General features: G+C 38.4%; 1 protein-coding gene across 12 annotated transcripts in view; it reads left to right on the top strand.

Annotated features, from left to right (window-relative positions):
* Rbfox1 (RNA-binding Fox protein 1) overlaps nucleotides 1-21,320 on the top strand; it is a 289,153-nt gene extending 267,833 nt beyond the window's left edge. For 10 of the 12 annotated variants that reach the window (XM_067350444.1, XM_067350445.1, XM_067350441.1 and 7 more), the window contains 5 exons: nucleotides 1,544-1,607; nucleotides 2,472-2,498; nucleotides 11,677-11,843; nucleotides 13,611-13,674; nucleotides 14,269-21,320. In XM_067350444.1, coding sequence (XP_067206545.1) covers nucleotides 1,544-1,607; nucleotides 2,472-2,498; nucleotides 11,677-11,843; nucleotides 13,611-13,674; nucleotides 14,269-14,310 — 364 coding nt within the window. In that variant the 3' untranslated portion in view covers nucleotides 14,311-21,320. The remainder of the gene's footprint in view (nucleotides 1-1,543; nucleotides 1,608-2,471; nucleotides 2,499-11,676; nucleotides 11,844-13,610; nucleotides 13,675-14,268) is intronic. The other 2 variants (XM_067350439.1, XM_067350438.1) reach the window with 1 other exon arrangement.
* The last annotated feature ends 721 nt before the right edge of the window (nucleotides 21,321-22,041 follow it).

Below are 22,041 nucleotides of genomic sequence, written 5' to 3'. Positions count from 1 at the left end.
CAAGAAAGTATCCCAATCAACCTTTGCTAGATATGAGGCTGTTATTTGAATTACACGACACACTTTGGGATCATTTTCCGGCGTACCATCCAAATTTACCGTTTTACTTAACGAAAAGACAAAGATAAATGAGGTTGGAAGAACTAACGGATCAGATGGAGTATGAAGCTTGTGATCGAATGTCCAACACGTATTTATTTTTCTTATTTTCAATGTATATTGAATTTGTTTTTAATGTTGCGTCTATATTTCACGAAACTATCAAACGTATCGCGCATAAATGATATTTTCTCTCTCAACATTTTTTATTTCTGTCAGTGCACAATTTAAATAAAACGCGAATTTGCGTCTTGAGAAGTCAAGATTTTTTCTTTTACGAAACATGAACTTATTAAACGAGTTTGATTGCGTTATTAAATCGGAAGACTAAACGTTGTTTTCGATATTAAGTAATCGTTTTCACGCAGCTTATGTGCTTCGATGGTTCTCGATATGCGAGCAACAGTTCGCGTAACCTCGGTTTTTATTTTACGTATCATCCTGTCGAAACCTTCGTACGTACTTTCTGATTATTTGTATGTATTTTCGTAACGTTTGAGAAATCGCCTTATTTCGTCCGCTGCTGTACAACAAAAGCAGTGCGCATTAGAAACCTCCGATACGATTTCACGACGGCAAAATAATGATTTGTGCAAAATAACGAATTACACTACGAGGAACAATATTAAAGTACCACGATTAACAATACTGACAATATTAAGTGAAGTGGGACAGAGTGAATGTTTATATGTACTTACTTTCATTACGTTTGACAAATTGAAAATTCGCCTCCGAAACCACGTCTGTACTTTACGAAGCAATCGCCGTAATACGTCGCGCGCGAACGGTAATACTTCGTCTCGCAACTTTTTCCATTCCCGGCAATGCGTAATCAAGATTGAACGCAAATTCGCTTTCTGTAAAGTCAACGGGCTTTTTTTCTCCACTACTTTAAAGCGAACCATAATTTATGATTCTCACGCATAAAACAAACTTCATTGCGGAAAACAAAGTTTATCCCCCTTCACCGTCCTCCATTATCCTGCAAAGCGAGATTATCCAGTATATTCCAGAAATAAATTTTCAATTTTATTCTCGACCAAGCGCAATGCTTAATATCGCGATACCTATTAAAACGAGCGTTCCGCGCTATTAAATCGAAAGATCAAAAGTTCTTTGAATGTGAAGCTTTTAACCGAATGTCCGAAAATTATAGTAAATATGAAAGCCATTATAAATATTTGACGCATAATAAGCACTACTAAATTTTGGTAAAATGTGCTATTTAAAAGAGATATTTTCCATTGAAGTGCGTTAAATTTATGAATTTCAAAATTTTTAAATGCTGTCGAAATCCAAATAATGATTGAACACGCGATTTTTAATTATGCTTCACAAAGACGGAAATTATTGCGAAAGATTAGAAATTCGGCAATTTTGTAGGCATAGCGGCGAGTAAACGAATACATTGTTCATATTCATTGGTGATTTTTATTTTTTGCAGCGTGTATTACGACCCCTTCCTGGCAGCGCACGCAGCGACACAGGATCCCAACTACAGGTTGCAGGTGAGTTATTTCTCTATTTTACAAACGTCCGCGATTGATTATCTTCCGCTTCCGGTGCGTCCGCGATCGCGGAGAATCGCGGATCCCAATCGAGACATGAATCTCAAATGAGTTTTTAATTAAATCGAAGAGCGCGTCGGCAACTGAACGACAATGACGCAATAATCAATCATGTCGCGATCGTCGTTTCGATAATCGGCCATTAATCGGAAAACAAACCCCCGCAGAGCGTTGACGCGTTTTCATTATGTTGCTCGGACGAAACATCGGATGGACCTAATTAATCGGACAATCAGCGGACTATCATCGATGGGGATCGATACGAACGCGAGCTTGCGGAGAATGTTTTGCCGCGATTTGATGAAATTTTACTGACAGATTTCTTTGACGGATTTTTCACGATAATTGGAGTAAATGTATCTTTTCTAGTAAATATTGTCTAAAATTGCTAAAATACATTAATATTCTACTTACTCTAAAAGATATTTTTTTAAATAATAGTTTTTGACACAAAAATATGTATTTATTGCAAGAAGAGATCGATTTAAAATTCACCAAAGAATCCAGCATTAAAATCTAGCATTTTATTGATGGTGGAACATTTCTCGCAACTGTATAAAAAATACGTAATGTTGGAAAGATATCACGAAATTCGTAATATCGCAATCGTGCAAAGTTAATCAGCCGTTTTGCCCTTTTACAAATTGAAATTATTTTCGACGGTAAAAATTTATTCGAGCGAATAACGGAGACGCTTACGCACACGTGCACCGGAAGCGGAATACGGCGCAGTATTTATAAGACGAGAGACAAATGAACGCAGATTTTGACTAAAGTCCGTAACATCTTGGTGGACCCGTTTAGCTGGAATGGCCTCAAGCAACAGCTGACGTTAGTTGACACACATTTTGCCAGGCTTGCACACACACACATACACACACACATACACACACACACACACACACACACGAGAGAGAAATGCCGAGAGAGAGAAACCGATAACAATTACACTGTTCCCTATCTTCGCGCTCTACATCGTTTCCGACCGTTCGCCATTCTCATTGTATCTCATTTTTCGCCTGCCTCTTTCGTTCTCTTTCTTTTTATTCTCTTTCATTCGCGCGAAAGTCCCGATGTATTCCGACGGCACGATTTATTCGAAAAAAAAATATAAAAAAAATAAATAAAACGTGCACGCTCGACGCACTGCTAACCGTCGGGATGATTATTTCTGCCCCGGTGATGCAGCTCTCTGGCACCGTTCGCACGTGAATGGATTTTACATCCGCCTCGTTTCGTTAGCATTTCCTTTGAAACAAACTTTCAGTTGCGAAACAACGCTCCGCGACAATTACAACTGTAATAAACACTTTTTTTTTATAGAATTAAATTGATTAAACTTGTTTTGTTCTAATCGCAACGTTGCAAAATTATCCTTATTCAGTGGGAAAGGAATATTAGATCAAAAATGAAGAGAGTGAGTTATCAAAAGTAGTTATTAAAGTTGCAAATTCTTTTTTAATTGACAGACTCTACCTTTGTAGATGGAATATTTTCAGCAAGAGGGACAATAAAGATAATAATTGATTTTAAGAGATAATAGATTTTCGAAAAAATAATATTAAGTATGTAGCTCTCCTTTCTGGAAACATACGAAATATTGGAGGAAACAGTAGGCCGTTACACGTTGAGAAAAATGAATTTATTATTCAGCGCTTGTAAAGCGATCCTAACTCAGGCAGCCTTCAGTGAGAAAACATAAACAGTGACGATCGATACCAGCTAACATTTCGTGTTGTGTGTCTTTCGACCGTGGAGCTACTATTGCTCCGTATTTACTGATTGTCACATCGTTTATATTTCTTCGTTGACGAAAATTTGGGTCAGGATTGAAGCGTTTCCTTTATATTATATAACTATGAAATAAGTTTTAAGAAATCTTGACTGACTGAGCTTCCCCAAGATTTTAGTTAAATTTTTTAAGTCTTATTCTCTTGCGACATTGAACGGTTTGTGAATTCACTTTCGGATTAATTAAAATTCTCTCAAAATTCAGTTTGCGATAATGAGATAAATTTCACGTCTTCGTAAAAGACCGCCATCGATGAGTCGCGAGGCATCTTGTTGCATCTTGTTGCACTTCATCAAGCATTACCTTATTCATCTTTTGTCTTCTGTCTTTCTCACTTTTACTATGTACTCTTGTCCCGACAACGTTTCCAACTGTTTAAAGAGATAATAATTGTTCGACAATGTGTATTCTTGAATGAGAAAAAAAGTGCCATTGGAAGGAAGAGAAACGCGCGGTGATCGTACGGACAGGGTTTTCGCGTTTGCATCGGGAAACAGAGTCTTAACTCGCTTAACGAGGGTTTAACTGCCCCGCGCAAAAACTCGGGGCTCGAGTTCCCGCCGTCCGGGATCCTTCCGGAATTTCTTTTCAGGTTTGCCGTTTGTGTTTCAGGCTAAAGCGCCCGCCCTGGAGGTAGGAATTAAGGGTCTGCCTTGTTCTTCTCGTCTCTCCGTCTGTTTTATCTATATATCTATATATATATATATCTATATATATCTATATATACATATCCCTTGTTTCTTTTTTTCTTCTTCTTCGTTTTTATTTAGTTCCGTTCTCTCTGTTCTTTTCACGTTGGTTTCCGTTTGTTCGCAAGATTGAAGTGCTCACTGATTGTCGGAGGCTACTTAGTTAAATCCACTTTTGCTAAAAAAAAAAAAAAAAATCCTCCCTACCGTAAGAATCTTACTGTGACGTTTCCTCGAAGGGGATAGTCGTTTTAGGAGAGACGCTAGAGGGGAGTCTGAGTTAGCCGCGACGAGGTTTCTTTTCGCCGACACCGTCTTATGTTTTCTTCACCTTTTTTTTTTCTGTTCGATATTGGTATTAGCGTGAGACAGCATGTAATGTCGCCTTTTTTTCCAAATCAGTAGAGCATGCGTCGCACACAGACCTAGAATCCGTCGTAGGAGGCCTTATACGAGTGAAGCGAACGTTGTGACAAATGCACGCAGTTATAAGTGTGTCGTTTTCGAGTGCCTCAACTTTGAGGGAGCTTTGTATTTAGGCGGACAAATGACAGGTTTCGATTAGAAGCGAGGTAGTTGGTAGCCGTATATAATAATTTGTACTTTAATTACATGGTATTGTAGCTGAGTTCAACTAGCGCGCTGTGGCAAAATTTAACTTTCAGCGATACATTAATCAAATCATAGAGAATTAAAAATTAATCACGCGAACTTTCAAGTATATAATATATGTACAATATAAATTTCGATAATTTTAAAATTTTTTCTCGGGAATTATACGATTTCTGCAAAAGAATCTTTTGTGTTGAAGGAAAATTTATATCAAAATCTACTTAGCATCTACAAAATTCAAAGCAATAATATACGATCATAAATGCGGGTCGATGAATATGAATGTCGTTTCATAGAGCAGTGACCATTTGTCGGACGCATTACACGCACTTTACGAGAGCACTGCTGGCGCACATTTTCCGACATTGTTGCGCAAGTATTTTAACATGAAGCCGGACGCGTCGAAGATCGCTCCAAGAATTTTCAGGATTTTCCGATGAGAAAATTTAGTATAAATATCGATATACCGAAAATTCTGCAAGAAAAAGTTCACTTTTAGAGAACTAAAGCCACCAATGTCGGAATAATGCTCAAAGTATTGTGTGTTTTGTCGTAAAAAATAAATAAATGAATATTTAATCTATATTTATGAACGTTAAAATTCAAGGGGATACTAAACAGCGTATAATTCGCATATTACGTTTTTATCGCAGCTACAAAGTCGCTTATCGGGCGAGAACAAGTATTTAATAAATCGTTCCTTTATCAGTGGCGCAGATACGAGTTCAGTGGAAAATCCGATACGTAAATAATACCCAAGAGCAATTAACATGTTAATTGGCGCCGTGTACGCGTACGGGGAAACGAGATTCTCCCGTTCGATAAAAACTCGTGATTGGAAAGCGTGAAGAGTGTCTTCGGGTCACGAGACGGGTCGTAAATTGTCGAGGTGCGCGTGCTAGGAATCGCTGAGAATTTTCGCGGTTAATTTCGACGGGTTCAATCTGCGAATTCGACGGCCGGCGAGGAAAAGCTCGCCTGCCGCCGGTTTGCTACGGCGGTGGTTTGGCGGAGGCTCGTTCGTACGAGAATTTACGAGCCGTCCGTGTCGACGTAGTCGGCCCGAATTGCTAACCTTCTCCTTCGACTTTGTGAGAAGCCGCTATAAATCAACGTCGTAAAGGAACGCTCGTCATTTAGCAACTGACAGGTTCATCCTGGCTGGAGCTCTGCGAGAATATTCGGTTAAATGTCACGATACGCACACGCGAAATTGGCTCGATACAGCGAGATAATATTATAACGTTATATACGAGTTTTCTGCAATTTTTCTCGAGCCGAGATTATTGATTCAAATATTTAAATTTAAAGAATAATGAAAAAGCACATATATTCATACATACAACAAATCGTGAAAAATATCAAAATGTATGAACGTAACGAAAGTTAAAATATAAACTATTTTTTCTATGTCCGAAAAATATAATTGTAGCGTTCCAGATTAATAGAATTTTACGCCAAATCAAATCAGCCGCTGCTGTTAAATTTATAATTATTTCCCGAAATTAAATCATGAATTCAAATGTAGATTTTATTATACCATTGTACCTTTTCATCATTTAAAAAATCGTTATATTTTGTATAAAATATTAGATCTTATAGAAATAATTGATCTTTTTCTCAAATTTATTTAATTGCGATGAACAAGATCAGACGTATAGATTATTCTATATCTGTTACAAAAATACGATAAGTTACGTGTAGACTGGTGTAAAGCAAACGAGCAGCATCGAAGAAGTTCGAGTCCAGCTTTGAAAGTTGCGGAAAGTTCGCGGTAGGACTAAAGTACTCGGCTTGTTTAACTTCCGTCCGATAATTAGCTCGTTCGGTTGCACCGGTTTAATCTGCGTTCCTTTTCCAGCGGGATTCAATGCGGTACCCGCGAAATATTTCGAAAGTCTTTTCGTTAGCTTAATTGAAGACTCGCCGGACCCGAAACTAAGTTTCAATCAGTGGATAATGTGTAATATATATATATATATATGTGTATGTATATATATCGCGCGTGTTTGTGTACTGTAATTGGGAAGAGATGTTCTTGCCTTCTTGTTAGCCGGATGTTTTCGCAAACTCTATAGAAATTTTATCCTTTGCTCGTTAGCCTTAATAATGATAAAAGAGATATATGTATACAAAGAAGGAATGAAGATAACAAATTACTAAAATCAACTGAAAAATTATTTACAGCATGAAACATTTTTTTAATACAAAGTAGTGACGCGTGTAAAAGCAGCTCGATGTTGCTACCGATTGTCAGCAAAAATTTGATAATAGACATTTTACTAAAAATTGCAAAATATTTTCAAATTATTTACAACGCAAAATGTTTTCTATATTAGATAATAAAAAAAAATAGTTTGAATAGCAGTGAAAATTTGATTACTAATAACAAATATTTTATTGCACAAAACATTTCTAATATTAATAAAATAAAATTTTATTTTATCGGTATAATACAACATTTATATTATTTTTATATTACTAATGCAATTCTGATATCAATAATAAGGTTGAATTAAATTTTTGAACGCCAATTCTCTCTTTGAAATATTTTTTTTTCATTATAAGACGCTTTAAAACACCGAAGCTTTGAAAAGTCAAGTCACCAATAATCCTCATCGCTGTCAAAGTTAAGCAGCTAATTGTTAAACGTGTCAACTGAGCCGCAATGTAAGCATTTCGAATTTCGAGTCTGCGGTTTCGCGGTGCATCGTTTAACAGGTCGGTTGAAACGCGAGTTGAAAGAAAGCTCAGTGCGAGGGCGGAGATGACGGGAGAAAAAAAAATGGCCTTCGGATCTAACCGGGATGCTGAGTCAGATGTAATTGCGGTCTTCCCAATCGCGGGATAAAAAGCTAATCACTGATTTCGGAACGGGAGAGCCGTTCTTGCCGCGATCTCGACGCTTCCAGTTGGCCGCTTCTGAAAATTGGATTCGCAAGCAAGTCGCCAGAGATTATTGTCACCGTTGTTTTGAACGAGGTCCCACCGTGAACGGATCATCGTGTTGTCTCGATTACACGCCGCGTCGCTACTCCCGCGCGCTGAAGACGGTTATATAATTTCCTGCCGCAGCGGAATTGAATCATCACCGGGAGAGCACATCGTCGCTTTTCAACTTCGTGTGTTTTGAAAACTTCGCGTGTTCGCCGGACGAGCGAGATTTCGCGTCCAAGAAAATCTGCAGTCGCGGCAGCGATCTGGCGCCTCTCGCAATACGTCGTCCTGTTTTCTTTCTCGGGCCAACAAAACAGCTCGTTCCACCCGCGTCCGCCCCGCTCTTGCGTCCTTTTCCGTGACAAAATGTCGAACAACAACACGGTTTTCTGACCGCCGAAAGTTTCTGGCGCCGGCTGAATTGTGTTTTCGTCGCGATGCGCGAGCCGGTCGGTCAATTCGCGCGATCCTCGGAATTCTAGCGCTCGCGACCGCTATATTTGTCAGGACGTCAAAAATTATCGGACGCTCTCGCGCGCTCGATAATAATCGTGCTTCCGGAGTTACGAGCGTTTTTATGCGAAAAGTTATTTCCTTTTTGCGTCGCTAATCCGTTGCTAACTACATAGTACATGTCTGTCCATTCCATCTAAATCCTTTAATTGATCCGAAATGAATCTTGTCGATGTAAAAGTCATATAAAATAATTTTTTTTATAAAACTTTTTTGTTTTAAAATTTTAAAAATCGCAATTAAATTTTTTGAATTATTATTCTAAGAAAATAAAGATCCGATTTGTCAAGTCGATAACTATCAATGATTTGATAGAAATAAATTCCAACTTTGTTAAAGAATTTATGGACAAATTGTGGGGTAATATTTCAAAATTGTTTGACTTTTCTCGCATTATCTTCCTTCATCTATTTTTCGATAATTAATTTTGCTGATTGATATGAACAATGTTGAATCAATAACATTTATTCGTAATTACGAATGATCAGACCTTGAATCCAGAAGTTTTTGAAATACATTTTACATCGTTTTCGCTTATTAATTACAAAATAATGAACTCTACTGATTAACACAAACAGTAATAATTCTTGACGCTTGCTCGGAATTTAGACTGACAGTTCCATAAAATTTCTCTTGCGTCATCACTTCTCGTTAATTTCTATACAATGAAGTGGTAATTCGATTTTTGTCACGTTTATAACTAAAGTTTTGTTGAATAATTGATTCGTACAAGATGCATCAGCACTCATAAACAATTTCTTTAGGATGCAAATTCACGAATTTGTCCTCGATTATAATCAATCATTTTCTCCCAACTTTAACCAAGATATTTTTGAGTATTTAACCGCGAGTAAATTTTATTGAAAAAAAAAGAAGATTCTATTACTTGTACAAATATTTATTAATGTTTATTATTATTCTGAGTAATAAATAACGTGATTGAATTGGCCGAATAACGTAATTGACAAATAATGTGAATAATGACATAAAACTTGACTTATAATTCGCGTTATAAAAATGCAACCGTAGCATATAGCGCAATATCACGTATAATGGACAGCCTTGCAGTAAGTTAACGATGAGATGATCAAACTTAAGGCGAGAGCTTGATCCCCAGGCTAATCCCCGGGCTTTCGGGCAGCACTCTCGACGAGCGGCGATGGCGCCCGAGGGCGCAAACCGGCGTTCGGGTTTAGGTCAACGCGCGAATGGAAATGTCATGGAAATCGCGAGCGTCTGTAACGGGCAGGCGCGGGGGCGTGTATTACGTTGTCGCGAAAATGGAACACACGTATATGTCGGCGTATATCAGATTGCGCATCCTAGATGCATTCGCGTCGTAGATCTTGCCCGCCATCGTCCCGGCGCCAATAAGTGGCGCGCTCGAAAGCCCGTCATCTTCATCGGGCATAAATCCTCCGGGTGCTTCAGAGATAGCCAGTCGATGCTGCGCGAGGGCGAGCGGAAACCCGCTCGCGCTAAATACACTCGCCAAGTTACGGTATTGAAACATCACAGTTATTCGTAACTACGTCGCACCAGCGGCGACTTTGGAACGGGCTTCTTGATGGGACTCGCAGGAAGTTGACTTATATATCTCGTGCGACACACAATAAGTAAACTATTGTAACAATAGTCGTTACTCGATTTTGTGCGAGAAACTTCCCTCGATGCTTTTCTATCGAAAAGAATCTAATTCGAGCGATTCTATTGCGTGGAAAAATTTCATTCCGCTATTCGAACTGGTGGAAATATTTTCGATATTATTTTGGAGGGCTAAAAATACATTCATACGGTTTCTTTCTCATCGAACATACTTTTTCGCTAGATTAAGAAAAATAATCAGCGGTCATCCCGATTCTTTTCTATTTTATATGTTTGTAGTTATTCTGTTTTTTCTAAAAAATTTTCACTTTGCACCGTGGCTACTTTCACGAAAATCTCTTCATGTTGCATGAAACTTTAACATTTCTTTCATATTCATTCGTTTTATTTTATTCATAATTATTTCAATATGAAACACGAAAAGCATTCGTTTGGAAAACAATAAGAGATGAACAAATTCCATTTAACGAGTATGTGAAAATAAAAGTTTGTTAAAATTAGAACTATAGAAAATGCATTTTTGTATTATAGAATTCATTATCAATTCATATTCAATTAGAAAGTGGAATGTTCGTTATCGCGAGTTATTATATCCGATAATATAATCGCCTGATGTCATAAGCAAATTGGATATCATCAGTTTCGATTGAATCATGCCCCTTGTAAATAAAACATCCAGCTCGGAGCTTGTTGTACAAACTACAGCTTCGAGTGACACACAGTTAGTTATGTGCTCGAAATGTTTGAATATCCATGCACTGGGCATTTTTAAAACAGCGAGAAAAATGCAGCGCAAAGGTTACGTGTTCATATCGACAACTCTCTCTCCCTTTCTCTCTCTCTCTCTCCCTTTCTCTCTCTCTCTCTCTCTCTCTCTCTCTTTCTCTCTCTTTCTCTCTCTCTCTCTTTTTTTTCGTATATTCAAACGCGAAAATGTCGTTCGCTATTGCATCTCGCTGTTCTATGGATGTCGTAGTGGATACGCTGACGCGTTTCACATAGTAATTGCACATAGGAAACATTAGCGTGGTAGACAGTAGAGTTTCATTTATTTATTTCTCGAAAAGCGAGATAAATTTTAAAATGCGCGACAATTTGATTAAAAATATGCGATTTAACAAGATTGCATTAGCAGATGTACAGCGGTAAAAAGAGAATATATTTCAGTGCTCTGATGGCCGAGAAACTAATTGTTGATAGCAATAACGAGCGTTGAAATTAAAGCCGATAAAAATCTTATTCATTTCACGATCTTGAAATTCTTCTCTTTTACTGCGAAACGAAATTACATATATGCTGCTGCAATCTCGCGTAATCTTCATTTTAACGTACACTTAACAAAATGTTTTTAATTAGCATTTTTTCTTTCATCATTTTTTATTTATCGAGTAGACTGCTAATCAGATGATCGATTAAAGCTGCGGCTGGAGAAAAGAGCTCACACATGCGAGCTTGAAAGTTTCAAAAGTTTTCCGATTCTTGCATGAGTTCGCAGAACTGTCTGGCAATGAATTGCAATTTCATTAACAGTTATAATTGGAATTGCATTCGTCTTATTACAATTCCAGCTTCCTCTCATTATTAGTGTTTTCTAATAAGAGAGCAACTTGAAGTGTTTTTTTTTCTTTTTTTCTTTTTTCTTTTTTATATTATCCTCGGTGCTTTTTCTCCAGTTCGCCGCCGCGATTGTTATCGTCTTCAAAGCTAGAAAGTTTCAACGCAATGTTTTCTGTGTGCAAACGACACGCGCCTCTGGAAACGAAGTACCGTGTCTTAGCATCGTTTCTCGCTGAGATCATTCTCTCTGTCTGTCTTCGAGCTTGCTTGAGCCTTGCATGGCGGGTCATGATTGTTGTTTCAGGCCGCGGCAGCAGCAGCCGCAGCGACACCCTTGTTGAAGACACCTCTATCCACGGCACAACAAGCCACGTATGCAGCTGCAGCAACCTACACGGCGGTAGCTGCGCGCGCTTACGGCGCAGCTGCAGCTGCGGCACAGCCGGTCGCAGGATATGCCGCAGTCGCGGGGTAAGTGCACCGCGTTTCTCCCCCGAGAAACCGCCCTCCTCCGCCCGCCCCCCTCGTCCTCCTCCTCCACCTCCTCCTCCTCCTCCCACCGTTGTGTGCGTACTCTCCTCACCCGATTCCTCCGGGACCTCTCGCCTTCCCTTCCACCCCCGCCCGGCATACTGAATGCCCCAGATTTAGCGAGTCACTCTGAATTATTTGACGAATTTTCGAGTCAATTCTTCGATTGAGCGAAAATGTGGCACGGCTTTCGCAAATAATCCGTAAATTAAATATCCGTTGGAATAACAAGTATTTTCTTTTTCTAAATTAAATGAAAGCCGATTTAAAATGGGTCAAAAGTGGCCGTTGTGAATCTGACGTATCTTGTATGATCCTCGAAGAAATAATGATCTTCATAAAGAAAAGAAAAATTTGAAACTCGACCCTCTTTATCTTTCTCGGGAAAGGAAGCTCTGCGAATTTTCTCCGCGAACGCGCTTGTCTCATAAGATTCCCGGAGTTTTCTTCGAAATGTCGCTTAATTTATCTCCGTATGAATTATTTATGACGCATTTATGTGACGCTTGTAACACTATAATATATCTGTGACACTGCGCGTTACATTACTGCAATATTTCTTTGCCGTGATACCTTTAAATTACATTATCATGATGATTGCGAAGTATCTGCTCGAGAAAATATTTATGCGACAGGAGGGAATTAAAATGTGACAGCTAGAACTGAAATCTATCATTAATGCTGGAAGTTAATTTAGAATTTCAAATTTATATATAATTGGATAAAAAGTGATTTCCACAGTTTCATAATTTATATTAATATAGTTCGAACTTATTCTCTTAATATTATTTATCTAGCATGTTTAGGATTTTGAAACACATTATCTTCGTCATCGATATGAAGGTTCATGATTCGGAAATAATTCGTCATAATTATTAATCGAAATAATTTCGTGAGAAAATCGATCATGGCATAAATATTAATAGTTGTACTTTCTGGCTGAAACCACCCCTTCGTATAAATATTTGGGGTTGTTTGGAAGTCATCGATTTGACTCTATTACGAGAATGAGAAATGTATAGCACGTACTAAATATTGCAATAAATTGTCTCCCTCTCTCAGTGTCCTTGATAATATTTACTATTACAAATCATCATCCTTCATATCTGTTAACAATTTCCTTCAGCCTAATAAAATATTAATCCCTTGGAAGAAAAGCTATCAACCGTCATAGAGCCTAACACGATGAGTCCACATTCCTTGCAGAAAACACCGACGCTGCGGACGAGCTCTCAGAAGTCGCAAATTCTTACCCGAAATCCCAATCCGTTCTGCCAGTCCCGCTGAAAGCCCAGACACACTCCTCAAGAAACCTTAAAGCACTTGTACTTTACGTCAGTACTTCCTATTAAGTATCAATATTATTTTGAAATTAATTTAAAACTGAGATTTAAGTGTTATACTCAACAAAAAAATTGATGCACGATGAAAATAGTTTTTTAGAAACCTATGAAATTTGACTTTGCAAAATATGAGTCTACAACATTCGACACATGTCATGTTTTAATTCCCACATCAACACGCGACGTTTCGTTGGATAGAGAGAGACTTGCTTTGTGGTGCATCGATTTCTTTGTCAAAAACAGCGCGTAAGCATGAACATTTCTCGCCTCTCGCGAGAAAAATCCAAAGAATAAATGCAAAACGCTGTTTGATGAACTGGGGAGTTTCACAGTATTAACGATTCCTTTTGTCTCTCCCTTCTAGTTACGGGCGTGAGTACGCCGATCCCTACCTAGGACACGGCATTGGACCTGTGGCGGGCTATGGGGTAAGAAAGCTCTCTCGATTACGAGACGTACTTTTACGATTTCATTTAACGGGAGTGCCGTTAAATCGCGCGCGTACATCACCTACGGCGGCCGTATGGCTATCTACGGCGAGAGAATAGCGCGCTCCGTTATTACGCCATAAATAACGGGCGGTTGGTAAAGCCCTTCTCTCGGGCCTGCGCGCGCGTTTCGCTCACATATGAATTATTAATGCTCGGCATTTTCAACTTACGGAAACTGTGTCGCGGGCGAAAGTTAATGGCTCGTGCGCGCCCGTCGCGCGCGCTTATCCTTAAACGCGACTATCGCCGATCGCGACTCGCGGCGAGCGCGAACTTTATATCGCGCAAACGACTGGACGCCGATTAGATACCGCCGCATTCGTATGAAAGTTTAAAATTAGTAAGGCGATAAAAAGTTTGAAATTAATCCGCGACTCGACAGAATCAGTCACGACGATCGAATTATTTTTCTAGCTAAAATTTTCGCCAATATTCACGCTCGAAAAGTCTAGGACTCGGGCGTTAGAAGCGCGCCTACGTTTGTTTCGCCTCACGTCTCTAATTGTATTCTGTTAACTTTTATTCTTGCAGACTGTGTACAGAAGCGGTTACAACAGGTTTGCCCCATACTAAACTGACAGCGGAGCGCAAGAGCCTTCCAAGAGCATCGTTATACTCAGCAGAACATGACCAGACGCAAGTCGACACAATCATCACCGTCATTTTGCCATCGTCGGGATCACTCGCGAGGCGACGCGCCTGGACCCTCTACGCATACTTGAGACTCGCCGGTTTTACTTCCGCGGCACGCAAGATCTGACGGGCAATTGGATATCATTTGCCTTTCGAGATTATCCGATCGAAACGTGCCCGCTGTCGTGGATGAGAAACATCACTTTTGCGTCAGATCTGTGCAAAGCAAAAAAAAACTTGTCAACGATGGAGATCCATAGGCGAGAAAAATCGGTCTTTAAACATAGCGGTAGAGTCGAGGCCGGCGCATTTGATGTGTTGAGTCGTGTCTGATGGGAAGTCGCTCTCGCGTCAGTAATTTTTAGCAACAGCAACGCGATAGTCTTTTTACTCTTCCATTCTGTTCCAATTTCAACAATTGATCTGAATTAAATTAAGATAAAAGTTCACACCACATCAATGACAACGCTCTCATCGCTTTGACATTTGCCGTACAAAGTTATTCTCAGTTACGAACATGTTTTGTTATATTTTTTCTCAATGTATTCCTTTCGGTGTATTCAATCCTCAGCGTGTTAATCGATCTTGCCAAAAAGCTTTCCGAGCGGCTAAACGAGACATGAAATATAGTGTCGTGACTCACTTTTTCTGTTTATAGTTTCCGCAAAATGCAATGTTGAAATGTTGAAATGTTGCAATGTTATATATATATATATATATATACATATATATATATATATATATATATGTTATGTGTATCTCCTATACACGCACGTTTACCTATTAATTGACGACTTCGATCCGACACGAGCCGGCACACGGTGTTCCCAAGAGCGAGACCTTTAGGTAGCTAGTTAAAGAGAAGAAAACAAAAAAAAACACGACCTAGACACAAAGGCATCCATGTGACTGGTAGGGTTTCTATGCCAAATATGTATGTGTATGCGCTTTTGCGCGCGTGTGTATGCGTAGGTTTTGCGAACCAAGCTCTGTTCTCGGTAAACTAGAGAGTAGCAGACGGACAGAAGAAGGGACGGAGAAGAACCGTTCAGACCTCTGAAGCGGCATGCTGGATTCTGATTTGCGCCGAGACATCAGCGCATCTCCGATTTTTGCTTATTTCTCAACTTCGTTTCGCGTATGCGCTCGCTCCATTCGCGGACAAACTCAAAGAGATATCTCGAAGCGCAGCTAGCAAAATGTTAAGCTATTTTAATTACTTTTGTTAGATTGAAATCTCCGTGGAAACCCTCGCGGTAATTAACGAGACTTTGATAGATCTGTTTCAAGAAAAGGCTGAGGAAATCTGTGTTTCAGTTTGTTTTTATTCTTTACAACTAGAACTTAAGGAAATATGCGAAGGATGTCGCATATTTAATTTTCGTAGTGATATATTCGTATATCCGATAGTTTGTATATCTTTGTAGCTTATTTGTCCGAGAAACTTGGCGCAGCCTTGCCATCTGTAAACTGTGAAACAACGACAAATTGCGCATTGGAGCGGCGAATGCGATCGAGTTATCCCGCCACTCACGCCTCTTTTCTCCAAATCTGACATAGCTTCATCGCGCGACGATCCAGTCAAAGCATGTATCACCTATTTATTTCTTAGTTAAGCAGTTTGAACGAACATGACAATCTCTTTTTTTTTAACACAGTGAACACAGTAAGAGAGTTTTTGGACCTGAGAGAAGAATGCCTTTTTTTCTGAAGTTTTTTTAAAAGAATTATGACAGAACATTCAAAACTTTGTGCATGTTTTTACGTGAGTTTGAGAAACACCGATATTTTTTATAAGAAAATTAACGTATTTATTCAAAATAATATGAACTCGTACTTGCAAAAAATCATGCTGGTTTTGTGTTTAATTAATTAATTAATTAATACATTAATACATAATAAGAGAACATAAAATAAAATAAATATATCTATCTGTAACATTCATAATTTCTTATTTTGCAAAAGAAATTATTTGTATAGTTTTATTATAAAAAATATATAACGTGTGTAAAGTTTGAATAGTCAAAATTCGTGGAAATATTTCAGAAAAAAGAATTTAATATGAACCAGAAGACCCTCTTATGCTCTTTTTGTTCAAGTTTGTTAAAATCGGAATCTCAACAGACGAACACACAGTAATAGTAGATAGAAATAGATTTGTGGGATGCGCCGCAGGAAGATCGATTTTATGCAAGGCGCATCGCGAACACACGAGATGCTATCCGCGAGATGCTAAGTCGGATCGCCATTGTAATATTGATAATAAGCAATATTATGTCAACGCTTCTTAACGTGATGTTGCATACTCAGCAGGTCGTTTCGGTTCCTCGATGTCGAAGAGATGCGCGCACGCGCGCGCGCCTGCAGAATGAACTCGTCTTCTCGTCACGAAGGATAATTAGGTTCCGCTAAATGCCGATCCATTTATAGCGAAATGCGTCGAGTAATCGAAAACGCTGGTGCGAATAGATACTTCGCACTAAACGACGACTAGCATCTTTGTTTTCTTTTCTTTCTCGTTTTTTAATATCTTTTGATTTAAAAGTGCGAAATTTTGTAATTGATATAATGTGTCTTAATATCGAAGTATATGTTAAACATAATTGTATATTTACTTATTTTTTAAGTGCAACATTGTCAGTTTTATTAGAAACGAAATTTGCTGAAACGCACATGACCTTTTGATATAAATACAGATTTATTTCTAGTTCTCAGAATGATTTGTTTATTCGCAAATAGATATCTTCACTGTTGTTGATTCCGATTTCTATTCACCGGCGTTCTCGATTAACAGCTCTTTTTCTCGTGACACTCGATATCTGCTTCCTGACCGAGTGGATATAAAAAAGAAAGAGAATTGTCGCCGTATATCAAGTGTTTAAGTTTAATCCCAAAATTTTCAACTAGAGATTACATTGAAGAATAACAATGACTAAAATTATCAACCGTAATTACTTAAAACATTTTCGTCAATTTCACATTTTACATTATTATATACAACAAACAGTATACTGTAGTGAAAATCAATAATACTTCTGAATCACGTGACATATTTGTGTTACAATCTTTATTTTGGGAATTATTTACAGTTATTTTACAAAATTTTTGAAAAAGTATTTATCTCTCTTGAAAAATTTGTACATAAGAATTTTATAAGGAAAAAAAGCAGTGCTAATCTCAGACATTTATTCGAATAATATCTTAATCAAATGCACGCACTGCAATAAACTGCAATCAGATAGAAGCAATATAATTCATGCATTGAAAGATAATGCACATATAAAATAATTTATTACAAAAAGCGTAAAATTACTAAGTCGTTTAAATATTAACGAGACTGATTTGTTTTCAAGTAATGCAAAAAGCATTTATTCAAAAATAATATATCTATTATTTAAAAGAATAATATATCTATTATTTTTTTTTAAAGGAAGAATAAAACGCAGAAATGATCAATTGATATCTGTCTGTTAAATTAATAGGATTTATCGTATATTATACAGAAGAATAATGTTAGGAATAACTTATCAATTTTCTGTTTTAGTTCTTGTTTTCTTTCTCTTTTCTTAATGGACGAAGAGATTTTAGAAAATACAACAGATAATTTGGCCGTCGTCACATTTTAATCAATCTTTAGTTTAAAAATTTGGGTTAAGCTTTAGTGTTTGGTATAAGGCAGCGATTCTTTTCTTTTTTTCTCTCTCGCGAGCGTCGTGTACGTGTACATAGATCAACTAGATTTGTCGAGCACAAAGATTGTAGAGGAGCGTGCTGAGAAGCGCACTTTTAGGAACTAAACAAGCAGACAAGAGAGAAAACTACACTCGAACATACTCATGATTCTCGTAATGTTAAATTAATGAACGTAGAATAATTAATTAATTAATTAAGCAGTAAAAATACGCAGACGCGGTAAAGATACGAAAACTTTCTCCGAATGTTAGCCGTTACCCGACATTAAGCCTGCGTTTTGTCCTTACTCGACGAAAGTTCGGCCGATTTTACGCAGTAACGATCGATATTCGGAAAAGGAATTCTTGTATCTACACACATCCTTCCACGCGAAAGACAGCACAAGAAACTGTATCTCGATTTTCCTCCGATAAAATCCTTCTGACATTTTCTAAAACACAAACGTAGTTTTATATTTAAGGTACAATTTGTATAATTACAGCGACAGTTTGACATTTTGTCTCACCGTGATGTAATTACATTCGTAACATAGCTTAGCCGATAATCCAATAATCCAACTGTGCGACAAATTTTTTTTATCAAAGATGACCCGTAAGATAAAATCTCGTAGCATTTCGGCACTCTAATTAAATCATCATAAAATACGTTTGCAAGGCACAATTACGTAACGATATTGAAACTTAATGTCTAATAACCAACATTTGTGCCACACTTTTTTCATGTACACAAAACAGCGCAATGAACATGATTAAATTTTTTCGACGAATATAAATTGACTTTACTGTTTACAAATTAAAAAATGCATTATTGCATTAATTTTTATTTGTTAGACAAATCAAATTGCATTAAAGATTCATATGAAATGATTGACAGTTTTTGGCCATTAACTTTTAATGCCGTGACGTAATTGTTTTATGCGAAGACATCTTGTGATTTCATTAGAGTGCTAAAATGTTAGACTTTACGAATTATATACGGCTAAGTCTTTTTTTTCAGGATTCTTGTTCTTATTAGGGTTCGATCTTTATCAGAATTTCAGGGTTGAAACTATAACGAGTATTGAATCTCGCCGAGAGTTAAAAATCTTAAAAGACTTAGCCGAAGCCAAATCTCGTATTGTTAACGTATCTCGCGCATTGTTTTTGCCATGATAAATTCGCATCTCGTCACACGGGTTTTATCAGAGGGAAGTCGAAGAGGCGGAAATAGAGACTTTTCGCAGCCGCACTCTTCGCGAGTAAAAGCGCACGCGGTACGAGAGCACGAGAGATTCTGCGAGGTTTATCTCCCTGTATATTATACACTGTAATTACAATTTATACTTACTCGTAATCGATACCTTTTATCGGTAGGCTATTACTACTAGTGGTTAGCGTAATAAGTCAAGCTCAAATTAGCGGGACGGGAGAGCCGCGCCGGAGGCACACTTTTTTCCGCGGGTTCGTCGCGTCCTATCTTCGTCACGAGTGCACAACTTCCTTTCTTCGATTCTCTTACTTTATGCGCGTTACTGTTGCGACAGGCCTATCGTACAAGATGTTCATAGAGTCTAGAGGCTAGATCAAGCTCTCTGTCGAACCCTGTCCCTCCCCCCTTTTACTACGCCTCTTTTTTTTGTCGCCTCGTTTAAATGCCGGAAGAATATCTCGTTTACTGTCGTCGCTCTGAAGTGACTATCAAATTTCCCTTCGCCGTTCTATCAAGAGAAAAAAAAAAATATTTATAAGGATTATCGGAAAATCGTTTTGATCGCTGGAAACACTGTTGTCTACAAAGAACGCGACATATCTAGATAACAATAGAGTTTACGGAGATGTTCAATAGCTTCTGCCAAATTTCCTCACGTGTACGCATATTTTCGTGTCCCGAAAGTCCCGTCACTTCAGTCTTCGATCCTCGCCGGGCGTACCTTCTCTTCCGGATTGAAGAATTTACTCCCAAGCATGAATCCATAACTTTAAAACATTTTAGATCTTAGATAAAATTTTTCGAATATGAAGATAAATGTGGCTTGATAAAATTCTTCAGTTCTGACGGATTACGGTTGGACGCGCGGGCGAGGTCAAAAGCCTGAATCTCCTATCGATAATTTGTCCTCGTTGATAACGAAACCCAGAGCTAGTGGGGTCGCGCAATGTAACATAACTCAATGATACGCACCGTACGTTATACGTATAATTATTAATTAACGATAAAAAAAAAAAAGATACCGTAAAGGGATTTTTAAATGAATCTAGATGAATACATGACTACGTAATGACACATCTTACAAGCAACATATCCTAGGTATTCGAGCAGAGCGCTGTCGGAGGGATCCTCCGCGATCGTCGCACGGCACAAAAGAGAAAGAGAGAGAGAGAGAGTGATCTCTATCACCGAGGCGCGAGATCCGAATCTCGAAGCCGGAATCGTCGGCGTCGTCGGCAGCGCTGTTCTTTTTCGAATTATTGCAAGAAGAAAAATTAATGAGGGATGTTCCATGACATTAGAGCGTTATTATTAATGATATTTCTAGCGACGCGTGTGCGTGTGTAAAGTTTAATGTATCTGTACGTGTGTTATACGAGACACCGGTGCGTGCGTGTGTGTAATGTGTATGTACGTAATCCGTATGCGAGCGAGCGAGAAACTCGTACCCCCTGCCCCTCCCCCTCCCCCCATTTCCCATCTCCACGGATTGGTGAAAAATAAGAGCACGAATTAATTATCGTTATGTAAGGTAGCACAAAGTTAAGATGACAAATGAGGAAAGAATGCCGTGACCGTTTGGATCATTGTGAAAAACTAAAAACAGCTAATCGCCACCTGTTTTTTCGCTTCTCTCGCAGATGTAAAGAAAAGAGTAAAAAAAAAAAAGCAGAAATCCGCAACGAGAAACGCCGTTGAGAGATGCCTCTGTGTCTCTTTGCGGATTTCCATTACGCATAAGTGATTTGCGCTACCGAGAGAGTTCTACGCAATAGCGGGCTCGCAGGAGATTAAATGAAAATCAGTAAAAGAATAAAAAAAAAAAAGAAGAAGGAGAAGAAGAAGAGGTATAAGAGAGTAAAAATATATGATCAACTCGATGAACTTTATTTGCGAAATATTGATAGGAATATGAGGTGTGACTCGTGGCACCTTTATCATTGTCTGATTTGATGATATTTTGTAAGTCTGGACCAGTTGTTAGGTTCTTATTAATCCCATAGCGACTTCTTATGGCGTATTTTCTCTGTATATTGTCAATGTTTATTATTAAATATTTTTCAAATAAATCCACCTCCGTTTTGTTTCTCTCACCTGCGCACCGCCGTCCACCTCTCCGATGCCGCCCCTCCCCCCTCCCGTCTCTCGTGTCACGAGAAAATTTAATATTACGCTCGGAGATAATTAAAAGCCATCGCTTAACGGTGTACGAGTAGCAATTCATTATGTATCTGCATAGTGAGCCGAGATAGAAAAGTAGTGTGCTGGAAGATAAAATGAATATTCGTGGGCAGGTTCGTTGCGCGGGATTAATATACATTTTTCGGATCGGGAGAAATTTACGAGGAACGACAAGAGGCATAAATAACAGACTAGTTAATGCGAGTGGCGTGCTTCTCTCACGGAAAAAACACGGAATGTCGTGAGGATAGTTGCACGGGCAATAAACTGGTTATTCCCGAGTGGTGTACTTTTTGGCGGACACGTTAGAGGCGGCCGACGATTTTTATTCTGTCTAACGCGATTTGTTACGAACGTCGCGACAGAAAGTTATCGTCGATAATTAATTGTCCGGCAGATAAGCAAGTGGAATATAGTCTCGAAAGAACGCGAAATAACGCGAAAGCAGCAAAATGCCGTTACAAACGAGGAATTCCGCGAAAATTTGCAAATCGAGTTTATTTTGCCGGAATTGTATCTCCCTGTTCGTAAATTATTATTAAAATAAATTTATTTCGTCGTTGCAGCATTGTTTTATCAGTATGAAACGTTGAATTTCAAATTTATGTA

This window comes from Linepithema humile, chromosome 2 (assembly GCF_040581485.1).
Source record: "Linepithema humile isolate Giens D197 chromosome 2, Lhum_UNIL_v1.0, whole genome shotgun sequence".
Classification (NCBI taxonomy): domain Eukaryota; kingdom Metazoa; phylum Arthropoda; class Insecta; order Hymenoptera; family Formicidae; genus Linepithema; species Linepithema humile.
The sequence above is the reverse complement of the archived record's forward strand: the minus strand, read 5'-3'. Positions and strand labels throughout refer to the sequence as shown.